Source organism: Atheta coriaria, unplaced genomic scaffold (assembly GCF_025399875.1).
Source record: "Atheta coriaria isolate IRGN ID8LTWV9N9 unplaced genomic scaffold, Caltech_Dcor_3.1 hic_scaffold_1_pilon, whole genome shotgun sequence".
Lineage (NCBI taxonomy): Eukaryota > Metazoa > Arthropoda > Insecta > Coleoptera > Staphylinidae > Dalotia > Dalotia coriaria.
Window position 1 is genome coordinate 3,542,146 of NW_027045443.1, and position 18,906 is coordinate 3,561,051.

At 38.2% G+C, this 18,906-nt stretch overlaps 3 protein-coding genes across 7 annotated transcripts in view; 2 read left to right on the forward strand and 1 right to left on the reverse strand.

The window, feature by feature from the left end:
• mwh (multiple wing hairs) overlaps positions 1-18,906 on the reverse strand; it is a 75,930-nt gene that overhangs the window by 1,436 nt on the left and 55,588 nt on the right. For 3 of the 5 annotated variants that reach the window (XM_065300445.1, XM_065300435.1, XM_065300462.1), the window contains 5 exons: positions 5,729-5,828; positions 5,394-5,668; positions 759-1,062; positions 415-681; positions 43-352 (listed from right to left, as the gene is read on the reverse strand). In XM_065300445.1, coding sequence (XP_065156517.1) covers positions 43-352; positions 415-681; positions 759-1,062; positions 5,394-5,668; positions 5,729-5,828 — 1,256 coding nt within the window. Of the gene's footprint in view, positions 1-42; positions 353-414; positions 682-758; positions 1,063-5,393; positions 5,669-5,728; positions 5,829-8,922; positions 9,109-10,264; positions 10,312-18,906 lie in introns of all 5 variants that reach the window. The other 2 variants (XM_065300455.1, XM_065300469.1) reach the window with 2 other exon arrangements.
• LOC135790328 (uncharacterized) lies at positions 1,160-2,405 on the forward strand. Its single transcript, XM_065300525.1, has 2 exons — positions 1,160-1,922; positions 1,995-2,405. The coding sequence occupies exons 1-2, from the start codon at positions 1,319-1,321 to the stop codon at positions 2,258-2,260; spliced, it is 870 nt and encodes a 289-aa protein (XP_065156597.1). The 5' UTR covers positions 1,160-1,318; the 3' UTR covers positions 2,261-2,405.
• Positions 2,459-5,370, forward strand: LOC135790291 (uncharacterized). The gene is made up of 2 exons (XM_065300481.1): positions 2,459-2,875; positions 3,306-5,370. Exon 2 carries the CDS (start codon positions 3,735-3,737, stop codon positions 5,346-5,348), a length of 1,614 nt encoding a protein of 537 aa, XP_065156553.1. The 5' UTR covers positions 2,459-2,875; positions 3,306-3,734; the 3' UTR covers positions 5,349-5,370.

Here is an 18,906-nt window from a genome sequence, read left to right on the forward strand (position 1 = left end):
AATTGAAATAGAACAACGAATTATAAAATTGACAAAAATCACCTTTATGAGTGATACTCAATGTAGTTTTTTGTAGTGAAAGATTACTCGACGATTTAAGCGATATGACTTCATCCTGTAGCTCACTACATCGTTCTTTCAGACACTGCTCCAATGAAATTAAAATCCCCTTTTCCTCCTGTAGAATTTGCACGCGCCTCTCTAAAAGAAGTACTTTGTCTCGTAATGAGTCGTTCTCCTTTTCTAAGTCCTCCAAACGGATGGTCAGACTTTCTGCATCAATGAGATGTTTTTCCCAATCGTCCAGTTCGCTGAAGATTTGTTCAGCGTATGGGGAGTTAATACTTATATTCTAAAACACATTGGTCATTTAAAAACAAATAAAATCGGAAGCAATGTTTGCAAAATAATTACTTTTTTAATGGAAGCGAGATCAAATCCGGCCTGTTCCAATTCCGCCTGAATGTACAATCGACGCTGGATGCTTCCGGATGAAACAAGGAACGTGTTCAAGAACTTCATTCCCGTATACAATAGCTCGCCGTGTCCGCCCGCTGAGGTGAGCATGCCCACTAAGAAGCGAAACCTCACCGGCTCGCCGAACCGCAGCCGAAGTGTAGACAATGCTTCGGACACGGACGAATGGCCGTTGCTTGTTGGCTCACAAGACTTTGTGAGTAACTGCAAGAAGTTGAAATATTAATATAATGCACATGGTTGCTATATATTTGGCTTTCAATGAAGTATGTATTATTTACCTGCAAGGCAATTATTCGGGATTTGTTGACGTTGCTCATGATGCACACCGCCAATGTGAACAAACCGGCCGATGAAGCTGTGAGTTTTCGAATACTCTCCGAATATCGAATACAACAGTACAGTAAGCACTGTAAGCAAGTAAGTTCGTCCAAAAGTGCACGGCGCTGAATTGCCGGCGAAATTTTCCCGGTGGTACCCGTTGAGCCTGGAGCATTGTTGGATTGACTTAACTGTATCGCGCGTAAAAGTTCCAATAGCAAGGTGACGCCATCAAGCGGTTCCGCAACAAATTCTTGAATGAAACTAAAACAAAATTTAAAAGTTTTAAATTAACTAAGTGCGTTGCGAGGGAGACATTAAAAATATCCGAGCGGGCCGTGTTTGTTACATTTTTTTTTCACTAACCTAAGGTCAATACACTAAACGTTCATTTTCCAAATTTATTCCCGAGCGCAGCTATTTTATTTTATACCCGCATTTATTATAATTTATACACTACATCAATTTCGAAGCACATCTCTTGAAAACACTTCAAATATAAACGATTTTCTCATAAAAGATGGCATGTCCCAATCAGTGCAATACGTGCCCACCGACCGAAAGGGTCCCGCAGCTAGTGCAAAACCCCCCATGCCCGGGGGTGACGTGCTGCCCCCCAGGGTGCGTGGCACCCCGACGCATGTGCCGCTACATCCAGCCGCCGCGACCCATTTCCTACAAGCCAGAAATCGCCTATCGCCCGCCAATGCTCAAAATGGACGACGACACCATCTACCGCAAGTCCTACCTGCCGGTAGACGGAGACAAGCCTGTCCCCATTCGCCCTCCGCACAACCTATGTATTGGTCAGGGCCGCATCTCCGACGATACCATCCATCGTCTTTCGTACATGGGCCATGCTGTACCGCCACCATGCCCAATCATTCCTTGCGAGCACAAGATGATCGGCGAGGGTCCCATGCAAATCGTCACAACCAACCGGCACGACTATGTCCCGAAGCCCTTCTGCCGCATGCAACCATGCTATCCGGCAAAGAACCTCTTCACGTCCGACTGTCCCCTGAGCGACCTCACCACCAATCGCTTGTCGTACCTGCCTCTGAATGTGGACAATTTCAAGGTGCATGCCATCAAGCAAGAAGATGCCATGGACAAACCATGTGGTATGCTGATTGTGATTGTACATTGAAGGACAATTCAGTTCATGTTATTATTATTATTTTATTTGTTTATAGGCCGCATGGAAGACAATACGGTACAGAAACTGTCGTATCAACCATGGCAGCCGCAGATCCCGGAGGAGATGCCATGGAAGGCGCGCCCATCATATGCTCCTCCGTGTTTACCCATGGAAGAGCACACGATCCATCGGCTGAGCTTCCAACCTCCAGGGCAGTTCGTAGAGTGCCCGGGTGGACCAGATTGCGTCCCGTGCCCTGAGCAATCATGCACCTTACCCGCATGCACTGCTACATGCTGTTGCCCCCGCGCAGCATGCTAAAGTGCAGATATTCTGCACTGCATTTTCGAACATACAAATTCTCTGTTTGCGTGCGTACATAATGTATTCCGTATTTATTTCGATCCTTTCATTATCAATACTGTATATGTTTTTTATTTAATAAAATTTGCAATGTCAACGACAATTGTTTATATCTTTTCTTTTCTGATCGGGATACCTTTTTCGTGGTTGCTTAGCTACCATTTAACTGTCACGTCAATAAAGAAAACCTCATACACATTTATATTTTCCAAATTCAAGTATAATATTTTCGGTCATCGGGTTGGTTTTCACCACCAAATTTTTAACATTCTAAAACGATACAACTGTATATTCATTGGTGACAGTTACCAATGTTAGAGAATGCAGTTGGAAAAACGCGTGCGTTTAGGATTAGCATTCAAAATGATGCAAAATTAACGAGGACGCGTTTTTCGTACTCCTTACACAATCAAAATCTAAACCAAATGAATTCTGCGGAGTGTGGTTTCGCAGTGATTCACTTCAATCCCAATAAAGAACCTAGTATCAAGCCGCTGAAGGAAATCCAACCAAAAAGCCTAATATTATCCTCGAGAACAGAAATCTCCCACGACGAAACCGTCAAACTCGCCCGTAAGTCTGCCATTGCGGGGGTAACAAATCTTTTAGCCAAATTCAACCAGATATGCCAAAATGATAATTGCGGTGTTGTTAATCAAAATCATAAAAGCGTTTTAACAAAATGCAGTTTTCCGCAAACCTTTGAAAATTTGAATATGAATAGCACAGTTAGGTTGCCGTGCGGATCAAGAACTTTCGCCCCGAAGAAAGGGGGCAGAAAATACAATCCCAATGAGAACAGTTATCACGTTGATACACAAATTACTGATGATGCAATATCAGATACTAGACTGTAAAAAGGCGTATAAAACAGGCGGCATTTTGGAAACTAAAAGCTTTGATAACCTGCGCTTCCTACAATGCAGCAATGGAACTAAATTAGAACATAAAACTCGAATTGCACGAAGAACTTTTTCATATGAGTTTCTCGGTTTCTTTTTAGGTGAATCCAAAATTGCCCATAATATTTTTTTGTCAATATTCCCCCAAGCCAGGGATGAAGCACCTAGAAAATCTCTGATTAAAACTTCCGGTTATAAATTATCGACGCAGCAAGGAAAGCCTTGCCATCACCAACTGATCACAGATTCGCAAGTTCGACACAAATCAAGCACGATCAAACCTCTCAGTTGTCGCGACAATTCAATTCATGCATCGCAGCATATTCGCAAAACTCAAACAACAAGTAAGAGAGCAAATGTTTCCCCGAGAACATCAAGCATTACAAGATCTTCAACAGAAATGCGAGCTATACCCGCATTTGATTCTAGCCTTCCTATCCAAAAACCTTCATACACCAACTTTTGTTTGAACAACAGCGCAAACCTACAAATACCCAATTAGTTGAATACTAGATATACAACAATTTTTAATGAAAATGAAGGCAAGAAGCAAAAAATGCAAGGCATTAACAACGCATTACAAAACGGGAAACAACATTGCATTAAAACATAATTCAGACATCAATGAATCCAGACATAGTACTCATAAGGCTCTAGGCGCTCTAGATGCACATGAGGAGAGTGAGCATTCCAGCGACTTCAAATCATTATCAAAATCGACCAATAAGACAAGCCAAAGCAAGCCAACAAAATCAACGTACAGTTCGAAGATTGCAGAGAAAGAAATCATACAATATTGGCCGACAGCAGATAAATCTCCTTTAAAAAGTAACACACGTGAAGAGGTACCTCTGCATGTTAATTCCTCAACATCCCTGGAAACAAATTTGATTCAAGTATCTTCGATATTGGTTACCAATCGGGATAGTCATAATGGTAAACAAAAAGATTTAGCTGATGTCAAAAGCAGTCGCACGTACTCATCCGATCTTAGCCCCAGTGCAATCACACAGGATTCATTGCTCACTTCTAATAAAGACAGTTCATCTACTACAGGAGAGCTGGCAGTACGGGTGCGCTGTGCTAAAATACATAAGACTACCAAAAGCACGCAAGTAACTGATATAGCTCTGCAATGCACTCTGCACAAAAAGAATAAAGCTACATTTTGTCAATGTCAGATTCTTTGTCAAACACAATCCATTCAAACAATGCCACCACCGAAGAAAGATCATAGATTAAATATATTTACAAATGCATTTGAAGTATTGTTCTCACAGAAAACTAGGACCGAAGCCTATGAAGGTATCGCATCTGTACCTCTAAGTGAAGGATCTTCAACAACAGTATCGTCATATACTACCATGGGACCTACTAGCGCTGACCGACAAATAAAATGCTGGGCGGAAATCAATAATGAGAATGAAAATAAGTTTAGATACCAGATACAAAAGAAAGAACCAGTTAAGGTTAAATCTGAATCCATCGAAACAAATATATCCTATTCGCATTCAACTCCAGCAACGCCAGTAAGCAGCGTTAGCAGTAACACGTTTCAAATGGCCCAAAGTGATATAATGGAAGAAGAGGCTGCACTCCGGGATTTACGAGATAGAATAAATGCGAAATTTTACAATAATGGTGCATACAATGCGCCCCAATGGTCCCCACCTGCGTATCCTCAACAAGCAAGGTACCAAACCCCACTACAAATGTATCAACAAGCTCAGCAAGGGTATTCATCCACAAAATATCTTCATCAGTATCCACCACAACAACAAGCTACATATATCAACCAGCAAGATAAGGGATATTATACCCCCATTCCTAATATGGAAGGATCTAGGAACCTTTGGAACCATTATCAAAATGACAACATTCCATTTGAGCACTTTCCTCAAAACGATATGGAAAAAACAAAAATTTGCCAAAAGAAGTCGCTCGCAAACGTACCCAGCACTGCATGGTATTCCAAAACACAGACACTTTCTCAACCAAGATCGAAGAGTATAGATAACTTCTGCACTCAAAATCAGTGTGAGTATCAGCCTATGATGTATGCTAACGCGTCGCCGTATCCAATGGGTCAAATGTATCAATATTACAATTATGAACAACCGCCATTGCAAAGAGATTTCTATTGAATAAAATAAGAGTGAATTTTAAGGACCACTTTGTTTTTTGCTTACCTTGGATAAGCGAGTCGTAGATCATTCTTCAACTTGGCCAGGAGTTCGGTCACCGTGCCGAACTGGCGTAGAGTCATTTCGCTGCCGTTAGAAGTGAGCATTGGATTTCGGTAGTCGCGGTAAGAGCCAGTCTGTGGTTTCTCCACGTCTGCCGAAATGTTGATGTTGCTGTACAAACTAGGCGCATTATTGGGATTCATATTAGGACGGCGTCCCCATTTTTTAATAGACAACGCATAGTCTTCCGGATTGTAGATCGGTGCGCGTTGCTTCTCCTATCAAAAATTGTCAATTACATTAAAAGGTCTAATTGTTTCAACAAGTTGATAGCTTACCTTTGTGAGCGTTTCTTCGCCCCATTGGAATGTTGCGATGCGCCTGGATTCCTCCGAATTCGGCGCCATGGTGTTTACACTTCCGGTGTCAAAGAGGTTACTGAAAACGAGAAACTTCATTAGGTAAGTGTACATTGTACAAGGAAATGCACTATAAGATTATGTCCGTCACGAAATACAGTGCTAGCGCATAGAAATGCAAATCGATCGAAGAATTCATTACAATAAAGATGCATAACGTGCTCTCGAATGGGAACGCGACCTGCTCGCGATTCAATGCGAAACAATGCTAGACGTAAATCCGATTGCATCATCTACAATTTTCATACTTATGATGCTTCGTTTTTGCGTCTCGTCTCGTTAAGATTAGATTTTAATTAATCCCAGTCAAGCCAGACTTTTCTTGCCAGCTTCTGACTTGCACTGCTCACATGCACATTGTTTGTTTTATCATTTAGATAGTTCTTATTATTCTAGAAAGAAATAAAACTCAGGCACTTCAAATTGCATCATTATTTAGGATGTCAAGAAACAGTGAAACAATAATAAACACACATGTTATAATGTTGAAAGATGAATTAAGTATTCAAGACAAAAATGAAATATATGAAGAAATACTTCATACGTACACTGCATATTATGTCAAAACATTTTTCGCATGTAATATTTCTAGTAAGTTATTCTAAATATGTATACTTTTACCCACTGGTGACGAAAATATAACTTTATACACTATGATAAATTCTTGAAACAATTATATATTTCAATTTTCATTGACGATACGAGTATGTTGTCATTTTCTTTATGCTAAAAAAACTAAACATTGTGTAGGTTGGATTTGCGGAAGTTGTAATTACGACCAAAGCATCCGGAGTTTGTCCCAGATCAAGTGTTCTTTCTTAGAGTCATCGCGTCAAAGTGGTATCCGCACGCTTTATACATTGTCCCAAACAACCAATTTGGGTTTAGAGGCGTTACTAAAAATCATGGTGATCTTGTTCAGCAGTATCTTCAAGTTAACCGGCCGGATGGATAATGTGAGTATCCGGTTGTTGATTCACTCTTGTCACCACTGGATACTAAAGGATCCTTTTTCATAGCCGAAGTGAACTTTGCTAATGGTATGTTAACGTAAAAACATATGAACTACGTTTATATCATTCCATTACCCTATTTTATAACTACAAATTATGTAGTGCTCTTATATGACAATCAAATAAGTACAAATATAAACTACAACTAGATAATCACTTAAAATTTACTTGTCACGTCATTGTAGACGGACTTGACACTTTGATTTCTTGATATCTTTAGAAATATAAATCCTCTGTTCGTGTGTATGTGACTAAACTCCTCCTAAACGGCAGGACCAATTTTGATGAAATTTTTGGTGTGTGTTCAGTTGGGTTCGAGAATGGTTTAGATTTACAATGCGGTCTACTGGGAAATGTCCCAGTTCCAATTTTTTTCCAAAAATAAAAAAGTGCCTAAAATTAATTGGCAGATAGTCATTTTGTGACAATACTTATAAAAATGAATTTATCAATTTTGAAATAGAAACTGTGCGTTATAATAATGAATGTGGCACATATAGCTAAAGAAGTCTTTCAGGAATTACGCAAAAAAATCAGGAAAGAAAAGTCGGGACGAAGTTCGGCAGAACAGCTAGTTGTAATATATTATTCGCGGCGGTATATCACATTGTTTCGTGAAACAGCGTAATGGTTAATTGCGAAATTAACACGGCCCAATTTTCCAGAAGATGTACAATCAAAGTATCTTCCTAAAATTTCATCACAACTACGTTTTTAATTGTACATTTAAATATTCTTCATAACCGTTCTAAATTGTTGAAATAAATTAGGTACGTATCATTATCATATTAGCTGTACCAATTTTCGATACTATTAATATAGTAATTAATAATTCATAAACATCGGTAATTTTATAAATTATTTTCATCATTTGCTGCTTGCCGAAGAAATGAAAATGTATTTATTTAAAACACAATTCTATATCAAAAATGGCACAAGATGAAAATGAGGACTACGCAACCAGTAATGGGCATGGTTAGTGTCTAACGCAAATGAAGCGCGAAACAATAATACCCTGCGCCATTGGTTATTAGAAAGAGCTAAATCAAGGCCGTGACTAATGGCATCATCTTGCCCTCATGCCATCCATGATTTGTCGCTCGCAAATTTGCGACTCGCAGTAAATAAGATAAAAAGAAAACGGAATAACGTTCAAACCTACATATCGTTCTAATATACGGTATCATCGAAATGACTGCACTTGCGAATAAACAAGAAACATAAATAATTCACCGATGCGTAAATAACGCACCTAGAGGTACGTAAATAATTCAATAGCTCCGCCCATGTCGGTCTATAAAATAATTCAACAAATTATCCCATCGCCGAATAACAAAATCTCCGCGTGATTGATTCGGCCTTTTCATCATCCGCGCCTACGACAGAACTTTCATGTCGTTCAAAAACCAACAACCATTCATATTCATATGCGTAGCACGATGAAAATTTTGGTTTCGTTCCATGGATGAAAAGGCCACACGTCCATTGAAGAAACAGTTACGTAACATGCGCGAGCGGATGACATGGAAAACAGTTACTTCCAACTTCAACACGCGCGCAACAATCGACACCATCGAATTGTTTCGCCCGTTGACGGCGCTTTTCTGCTCGAGCCGGTTTGCATCGGGTGATAAAAGACGATTGTGCGCCATTGCAGAAAGAATAAAAACAAATAAATGATGCAAATTAAAAGACGAACGGGCGCGATTTCATTACGCAATGCAAGATGCAACTTGTATGCAACTACAAAGCACAACAACACATTCACATTCCACGATGTCTGTTCAGTTCGATCTGTTCAGTTATTTCTCGGTGCGGCGCTCGTAAATCAGGAATATGTTAACACAAATGCGCTGGATGCACGCCGCGCGGCTTTTTGTTGCATTGTTCAATCGTGTTTAGTAATAATGCGCTATAAACACAATTGGTAATTTGTTGTTAATCTAACGCGGTAGTTTAACACTAGAGAATGACCTGAGTGCATTCGCTTCACGACAAACGTTTCCTAGTTTTAATTCGCATATAATCAACATAAAACAATTTGCAGCTTGTTTCATTCCAGGATGAAGGAATTAAGGATCTGATCTACTACGTACTCACCATAAAAACTATGTATTATCCATGCTTTTTAACTCACTCTTCAAAATCAGCCAAAAAATAGCATTTCCAATAAAATTTTACTGATTAAATCATGCATGACCAATTTTAGTGACATTTTTAAGTGTTGCATATCTTCTTACTTCTCCACTCTTCATCCTGGATTGGTCCTCAGTGATGGTATCTTAACTTAAGAAAAACTAGCATTAAACCTTTTCTCAACATTTTTAGCGCGTTAGTGGAATCAGTTCATTGAGATTGTGAAAGGGTGGAAGAGTGGGACGTGTTTAATTTTGTAACTTTGATTCATCACGATTTGAGCCCGCTCTCGAGCGAATTAATTGCCGGAATCGCGTAATTGCGATTGGTGATTGAGCGCAAAAAAATATTCCGTCCGCATTGTCGTGGTTTACACCGCAGCACTATGAGTATGGCGAAGTCTATCAAGACGCCACGCTCTATAATTTTCGAGTAAAAGCTTTCTCTGCGCGCTCGCGATCGGGGCTCCTCAGCACTATGATTCGAAATTGGATTAACGTCCATGAGTCGGGACTCGTATGTCCGCGTGTCTCATGCACGCCTGCTAATTACATCCCAGACAGCTTTTGATGGTTGTGAAAATGGCGAGCTGAATGCTGTGCTACCGTGCGTCGTTTCTTCTATTCTCAGGAAATTCCCTCGTTCAGTGTAATTTGAGTTTATTTCCAGCAATCAGCTCGATAATCTGCATGCTCACGGCATTCTCAAGAGCAGCAACAAAAAAAAAAAATAAAGTTTTTGCCAATTGTGAACTTTTACTTTTTTGTCCTGTTTTTTATGTCGTAATTGACACGAATAAGACTTTTCACTGTTTTATTCTTACGATCGAACGGATACTAATGTTCTATGTTGTTGAGTTTTTCGAAGTTGTGCCTTTGTCTGGTTTAGCTCACAATTCAGATTAGTGTAATCATAATGTTCGTGACAGTGAGCGATGCGGACTTGCGGACAAACGCGAGCATGCACACGAAACGCGCAGTTCTTTTGTAATTTCGACGCGATTGTAATTCCTGATTCGTGACTTGATTCATCAGCGCGCACGTATTAGGAGCACGCCGTGGACTTATCGATATGCCCTGGTTTGCGCTCGAACACTCTTCTTTCGCTCGCCAAACTGGCCATGAAAGAATCATGTCACGTGTCATTGTTGCACCGCACAAAACGTAAATGAATGAACAATTAGGCCTTCTCAGCTTACTAATAACAATCAAATTGCCACCAATATTTCGAGCAAGTCCTTCCTCATGACTTCATTCATATACTGTTTTGCTGCCACTTGGGAACGCGCTGGTCAATTAAATATTACCGCTCGGTTTAGCTGAATGATGGGCTCTCGACGTGGCGCACACTCACCTGAAACAAAACGAAACAAAATTATTGCCATAACAATAAACCAAACGCTGTGCTTGTGCTAGGAAACAGGAAGTCGAAGTCCGCGGCGAACTGAATAGATAGTTGAATATTCAGGCGCACGGCCGATGTAATCATCGCGATTACAAGTAATTAATACTACATGCTGGCGCTAATTATTATTGCCATCATTAAATTTGCTTTATTTGCATTCGACCGTATGTTGCAAAATTGATTTGTTTTCATAATCAAGACGAGCATTGTAATACGCACACAGATAAACACATCCACACATACGCAGGACGTCTCGCTAATATTAATGCGTACGATAATTACGCCAGCACAAAGGTTCATTAACTGAAATTGTTATTGCTTAATTACAATTATCCAATGCAAAGTTTCTCGTTGCGCAGTGCATTTGCATAAAGGAGGAAAGAAACGTTGTAAAAGTACATAATTTTATTATAATAGGAATTGCATCAATATTTGTATCTGTCTATAAACAAATTAAGTAAGTGTAAAAACATCATGTCGAGTAGGTCTGTTTAAAAGGTATATTTTTGTATGCCATAAACGTTTAACAAAAAGCGTAAATAATTAAAAATGATAAAAACACATTTCAGATATATAATTGTTTGGATAACTTCACGCTTCCAGTCGTGGCAATTATTTGCGAAGTTATCTTGTTTAGAATAAAGTACTATAATGTTTACAGAAACTAATGTAGGTAGTTATCTTCGAAATCAACCTAGAACAATAATTCTCAAGTTTTCATTCACTGCACATACTTAAGTATTTTTTAATAGACGGTCTAAAGCCGAATGCCTGCTTTTGAATTTAATTATTAAATGACAACCATCGCGCGTTCTAATTAAAACAATTTGTTTTCTTCGTTTTAAAATTCCGTCCAAATCGTACGCTCATTAATCATTTCTTTTATTTCATTCTATCGTTCTATGGCTACATTACGCTTGGAACATACGCTAAACGTACGTGTCTGCCAATCAGTAGGTATAAGTAATAAAAGTTTAAAAACTTGCGGATATGAGTAGGCGAGGAATTTCAAAAGCATTTTTTCGTATGGCCTGCGACCACGAGTGTCTCTCAAATCTCAGCAACTATGAGAAAAAAGTCGTGGTGACGACTGTTAAAACTGGCCTGTGCCATGTGCAAAACAGCAAAACAAAAAGAAAGTAGATTTTCCAACGCCGGTAACATTAGATGACTGAAATAATTTTATTCTCTATTCCAGAGCTAATGCAAATGCAGCGTTTTTACCATTCAGAATATTCTGATACTTATCGAAAATAGTCACTCAAGAGTCTGCGAGGTAATACTCTACACGTACATGCGCATGTGTATCATTTTAACTTCCTTTCTTTCTTCGTTTTTCCAGCGAGAAGTGCTTATTAAGCGAAATTAATTTTTAAAGCGCATCAGCAGCCAGATGAAACAACAACTAAAAGCACTTAGTGTGACGTTCTGCAAGTGCATTCACAAATGCAGCTAGGTCTCGGCATATTTAATTTACACGCTACAATTTTATGACAATATTTTTTATGGGAATTTTCCACGTGGATTGTTATTATGTTTTTCTTTCCTATATATATTTTTAATCAACACAGCGCAAGATTAAAAACAACTGTAGATTTCAAAATAGTTTTTATATGACCAAACATACTCTACTTTGTCATTTTTATAGCAGATTATTTATGAATGCGCATATAAAGTAGACTAAATAGCAAAGATCTCATCCTATTAATACATGTAAGTACTCAGATTCTCTACCCTTGCTAAAAATTCTTTTAATGTTTGGCTGATTGAGTGCATATTGTGATACACTTTTTCATTATTATAAATGTACTCATTAACACCTGTTCGGACTTACAATATAATTCTAATAAAAGTACACCTAGGGTAACTAAACTAAAGTTGAATGCAACTTTTATTCGAACACTTAAAAAGTAATGAATGTTACTATGATTATAATTAAGGATTAGAGAATGGAAGTGTGGTTTTAATTGGTTTGTTTAGTACCCGTTGTGGTTGTATCATTTTACATCGTGTCTATTGTAACTAAAAGTGAAGCATAACATAATCATGTAGTAAAAAAAGAGAAGGTGTGTTTACTGCACAAATCATCATTATGCGTAAACAAATAGCACCCTATGTGTCAAAATTTTACTGTTAAGTGTATGCGTAGAAGTAGTATGAAAACTTCTTTGATTTCTGAAATTTCTAATTTATTACTGCAGTAGAAAAAGTGATTGCTTGTAAATCAAAATAGTTCGTTCTTTGACAAAGTAAGCCAATGGAATTGTTGGTATCTGTGCCACACTAAGCCCACATAAGAGCATGAGTATGAACAAACCACATACGAAATGTACAAGCGATTGTTACATTCAGTATTATTGTTAAGAGCGTCGGAAATGCTTTTTACGTTGATTAACATTTACAATTAACCATTTACGGTTTATTGTCTTCCATTTAGCCGGCGCGCTGACTAATGCATTTCACCTTTAACTCCAGCATACGCCGGCCAACTGCCGGTTGAGCGATATGCGAATATGAAGTTTTGACAGTTGCTTGTGTGAAATCACACACTATTTCTCCTTTCCTAGTTACACGTTTCTATTTTAGTCGCTTTTTCCATCTGAAATCGTTTTTAGTGCGCCGTCGTGATTTTTAGGATACTTTTCCGTTCACCAATTTGTTCGGTAATGAGTAATAACTAGGTAACCCACCACACACACCACACCACATCACGAGTGTGTATAATTGCTTACATTTCACATTATAAACGTTTCGGTTTGGTATCTTTCAGGTTTTCTCAGAGGCTGTCTTCTACTTCTAATTCGGATGCAGATTTGAATAAAATTATACCTATTTAAATGAGCAGAAACAAACATTCATCGATGCAAATTCGATTCGTATTTGCGGCGTGCGAGTCATGTGGTCAACGGATTTGCAGGTGGAATCAACCAACATCGTTATTAACTTTTTCTTTTCTTCCTTATAAACAACATTTCTATCCGCAATTTCACCGCGCGGCGCTTCACAAGTCGGTTACAAATTCAACAAAAACAATTTGTAGTTGCTCGCATATACAATTCCTTATGCTCCAATAACTTTTGTTGCTCGATGGCATGCGTTTTTAAAATGTCTGCGAGCAGTGCGTAATCACCGATGCAATTGCTTCAACTAGAGTGCAAAAGCAAGATATTCATAGAAACGCACAAAGCGCCAAACACAATGAACTGCCATTTCTACCGGACGATGTATTTGTTATCAGGCGACTATATTCTTCACAATATTTCTTGCGTACTGAATTTATTTAAAGTTAAAGCATATAAGTGTAGAGTATGAGTTTGTGTGTGTGTGTGTGTGTGTGTGTGTGGCTTTTGTGTGCGATTTGTGTCAATTCTGCACGACTACTGATTCATCACTTTTCAATCGTCCCACTTTTAAAGACCATCACAGCTTGAATCACTTATTAAGCCGTGCAAGGAAGTGCTACTACATAATTTTGGCTTTTCATCAACGCGCACCAATCAGTAATTAACAAATTTCGTTCGCGAATTACGCCGCGTCACATTGTGATTATTTCTAGGTCAATGCAACACCCAGGTTGGTCGCGCATGGATGTAATAAACATCTGTTGGGCGCGCATGCACACATGTTCACCTAATGGCGATAAATAATCGCGAGATTAATGTCGAATCGCGCCGGTCGGCCGAGTGCCACAATGGCAATATCAAACGGCTGCCAGCCACCTCACATCTGCATAAAGCATAAACGGAAACTTTAGATTTTCCATCTTCTTCGTCTATCTAGGGCCGATGCGCTGTCTTGCTTGATTTCGTCCAGGTTATCATGCTAATATCAATATATTACCATCGTCGATTCAGACATGCTCACTCATTTTCATATTATCCCGACGGCATTGCGCGTTAGTATAGTACCATTGAATGTTGACCGACGCATTGACACTGCCAGTAATAAACATCAATAATAATAAGTAAGATTATGCTTTGAATTCGAGTCACAGAAATCTCCATCTTCATTGCTACCAATGGTTAACCGTAAGCTCATTGATATCACAGCGTGTCGTTGATGAATTAAATTTTTAAATACGTTGAATAATAATTGTGATTCATTCACACATTATATGACTAATAACGTATCTTAGATTCTCCACTGCTTGGAAATACTTTTAGCTGAGGGGAAATAATTTTATGCTTAGATAGCTCAGATACATATATAAAACAGTGACACAAAAACTTGATCGGGAGAAACTCCCTTTCTTGTTTTTTGGATCTATTATGGGTCGGCTTGATCAATAATATTACCGGTTTAAATTATATAACTACGATTATATAGGTATAGATACCTGCAGCTCTTATTTTCCACCCTGTAAGTCATATTTTTGTGACAAGTAGCCTACAGGCATTTCCATGATCAAAAATATCCTTCTACCAAAATTAATCAAATTTATGTAAGATCGGATTTAATACCAGTGTAAAAAACAGGGAGTAAGCTAAACCAATTTATTTAATTGATACAAAATATTTAAAGAAATCACAAAACACGTCTTCACTAGTCGTACGCCAAAATTATTCTGCCTGCCCTTCGGTCAGAAAAGTGACCCTCAGGCCTCGCACCAGTCTTCCCACTTCTCTGCTCTCATATTTTACAATTTTACAACTGTCGTCCCTCGCACTCGGTACATCTTTAAAACTATGCTTTATGTTACAAAGTATACTTAATATTAGACGTTGGTATTGGCCTATACCCATTTCCGATACTACATTTTAATAAAACGTTCCAGTCATCCCCCATAACGGTAGGGTTATTGTTAACAAATTCAGGCTGCATATTAATGTTGTATCTATCTCTGAATTGCTTACCACCTGGTTTTGTAAACTTTTCATTCAGTATTATTCTATGGCTATTTCAAGTAATTTTCAACTCATCATAAGTAGTACCTACCATGCTCACCAGTGTCATTTTATCTAAACGATATTCCGCAACTGTAGAATTATCCGTTTAAATGTAAACTTAGAAGATTGTGAGAAAGATAAATAAAATTATGTTAAGTAGAAACTGTTTACAAGAGCGTTTAAATAAAAGGAAAAAAAATAGACTACTTTGGTTATGTAATTTTATCATAGGGTACGACAATAAACATCGATATAACACTTTTTTTGTACATTTGTAAATGTGAAATTAATTTTTCAGTAAGACCGTTCTAACTACAAATACACGATTTCTTACTTCCCTTAGATCATGTATTACCTACCTATTTACTTATGAAAACTTATGACATCGAAGATAGGTGAATAATTTTTTTAAGAACTGTAAATGGTTGAGGTTGTTAGAGCTGTTAACAGGCAACATTATCAATTGGCAATTACAAGTTTAGGCTTATAGGTTCGTAAATGGCGTTCGTTGGCGATAAATTTGCGCGGTCACACAGAGTGCCGTTGTGCATCGGACTGCACGTGAACTTTTAAGGCGATTAGCGAGTCCGAAGCGTCTGAAGTCGATGCTGTTGGCTCGGTTTCTTGCGTTGCTGTTCGCGTACTACGTTCACATTTTTACCGTTTACCGTTTTACGCACGTCAGACACGGGTACCAGCTATTCACCGCCACGACGAGTATGTCAACGCGTTCGCATGTCTGTCCCCACTGAACAGAAACAGATGCAGATGCGCCAACCTCGGAGTAATTAATTTGTATGTTTTGCCGTTTCTCCTGCCCTCGAAAAGTGACTCCTTAAACTTACCAGCACTAAACAGAAGTGGTTGAACTTCGCGAAACTTTCAGCGCCATATAACACTACAATTATCGAGGTTTTAAACTCGAGCAAGGCAAACAACATAGGTACAAAATATCATGTTGCAATCACTTATTGCTTGATAACTTTTATTTTTTTATGTTCAGTTTCGAGCTAATTTAATAGTGTAACACGACGCATGCCATGCCTGTGTTTATGTTTGGAACAATGCGTAGCACGCCCATGAATTTACCAAAGCGTTACATGCAAAGCAGCAGACAATGCTTTTGCTTTGTTTTATGGTTAGCGTTTTTTTTTCTAGGCGATAAAGCAGGCGAAGGCGAAGGTGAGTCGACGTAATGCTCAAATTAATACGAATTTCACTCGCTTTATTTTAGCGAATGTATGCGCATCCAGTGCGCATCACTCTCACCACGCTGTTATCTGCGATTAACGTAACAGGTTGATCGAATCGCGTGTTGTGCGTTAATGACATAATCCGGATATGCGTCTTTTAGAAATAAAACACTTGCGTTTTTTTTCGTAGATGTGCGGATTTTTGTCATTGTGGATTTACGGGTGTTGTCGCGAGTTAGCAAGTTTGCAGGTCCCGCGGCGCGTCCTCGCGAAGAATTATGGAACTTTAATGGCGTGCAAAGAGTTCCATCTATTCGACGTGCGCGCCGGCCGGGAATAACCGTATATTGACTGCCGAGCCAGGCTGCCAACGTAACTGTACACGTTTAATGCCATTCCGTGCAATTCCGCGCATTGCGACGCATCCGTACGGGCATGTAAAACGCATCACCAAAGCCACGATGCGATTAACTTTGACTTGACTGCAGCGGCAAGCCCTAGTTTAGTAACCCGTACAATTTTAAAGGACCAATTTCATTGTTCCTGCAAATATTGTTAATATAACCATTTTGTGTTATATAACGTGTCAAGTGGATACTTAGTGTAATGAATCCTCGAGTTCTAAAACCTAATATAAATTGCAAATAAATTTGAGAAATTCAATAAAATTTCGACAGCCAATTTTTTTTTTAATTGATTCAAAACTATTTATTAAGAAGTTTCGGAGCACTGCAGCGCCACTCAGAAAATAATTTTTTGTCGGGCATTCCTTAAACAATGCTAGTCTTTGAAAACCACGAAGAGGATTTAATTGCTCTTTAATATAGTTATCACCATATGAGAATAAATATCACACTGAAATCTGTTTTGGGATCTACTTTGTCTTTACAATTTTTAATTAGTTTACCTATGGAATTGTTTGTTTTGAATGATACGGTCAGATCTACTGTTCTTAGGAATTTAGCAATGGTTTTGGAAGATTAGTTAGAAAAGAATAAATTTTTTCATGTTCAAAATTCTAGGAAAAATAAGAGAGGTAACTAACGACCTACACCAGAGTGTCTCAGTTTCGAAGACATATACTTTACTAAAACGAGGGCATCTACCCCTGCGAGAAAGGACCGTTGGCCACATCGCACCTTCCACAGAACGACCAGCACACCTTTGAGAACCGACTTATCCAAATCAATTTCGTCCAGACATCGTCATCGTCTCCGACATGTTAATGGCGCAGATCTTGCTGTAAGTCGACGTTTTCCTTTTTATTCCTTTTATATAACGCATAAAGCATACAATTGTTAAAATTTATAAAAAAAGACAAGAATCTAAATTGGTTAATGACCATGAATAGAAATAAAAGTCGAAGTCCGGTTCGAACTTTTGCGTAAACAACGATCATTTTGAATTTTTGCGCATGCCGTTCGGGTTAAAAATCACTCCAAGTACATTTCAAAGAGCTATGGAAAACATTTTTAGAGAATACTTATATAAATTCTGTTTTATTTACATGGACGACATCGTCGTCTTCTCAAAATCCTTGCATGAACATTTAGTTCACGTACGCCTTATTTTTGAAAAATTTCGTGAATTCAATTTAAAATTACAAATAGATAAATGCAAATTTTTAAGAAAATAAGTTCAATTTTTAGGTCATACCATAACACCAGAAGGTATCAAACCAAATCCTTCAAAAATTCACGCTATTCAAAATTACCCAATACCAAAAACAGTCAAAGAAATTAAGTAATTTCTCTGACTGACGAGATATTATCGTCGGTTTATTCAAAATTTTGCAGGAATAGTTCAACCATTTACAAAGTGTCAGAAAAATTCAAAAATACAAATTGACGATGATGAGTATCTTCAAGCTTTTCAATAATGTAAAGATTTGTTAAGTAACGCACCAATACTTACCTATCCGGACTTTAACAAAACTTTTTGTTTAACTACCGACGCCTCAAATACAGCGCTAGGAGGTGTAATATCACAAGATAACAAACCAATTGCTTACTATTCCAGAACATTAAATTCTGCCGAACGAAATTATTCAACTATCGAACGCGAACTATTGGCTATTGTCGTGTGTACAAAACATTTTAGACCTTATATTTTTGGACGACGTTTCGTGATTGAGACAGATCACAAACCTTTAGTATGGCTATTTTCAATCAAAGATCCAAATTCACGTTTGACTAAATGGCGACTTAAATTAGAAGAATTAAATTACGAGGTTAATTATAAAAAGGGAAAAGAAAATTTTGTCGCAGATGCTCTTTTACGAGTCGAAATCAAAACAAATGAAATTAAAGCAAATAATTTAGACGATAATGATAATCTATCAATTTTACCAAATTTTGACAAAAATGAAAACCAGGAGTTAATCGCTGAAGAACTAGGTCGAATTCTCGTAATTTCATCGGGTGAAAGAGCTTATACTTCAGCAGAACATCCAATTTTCACAATGC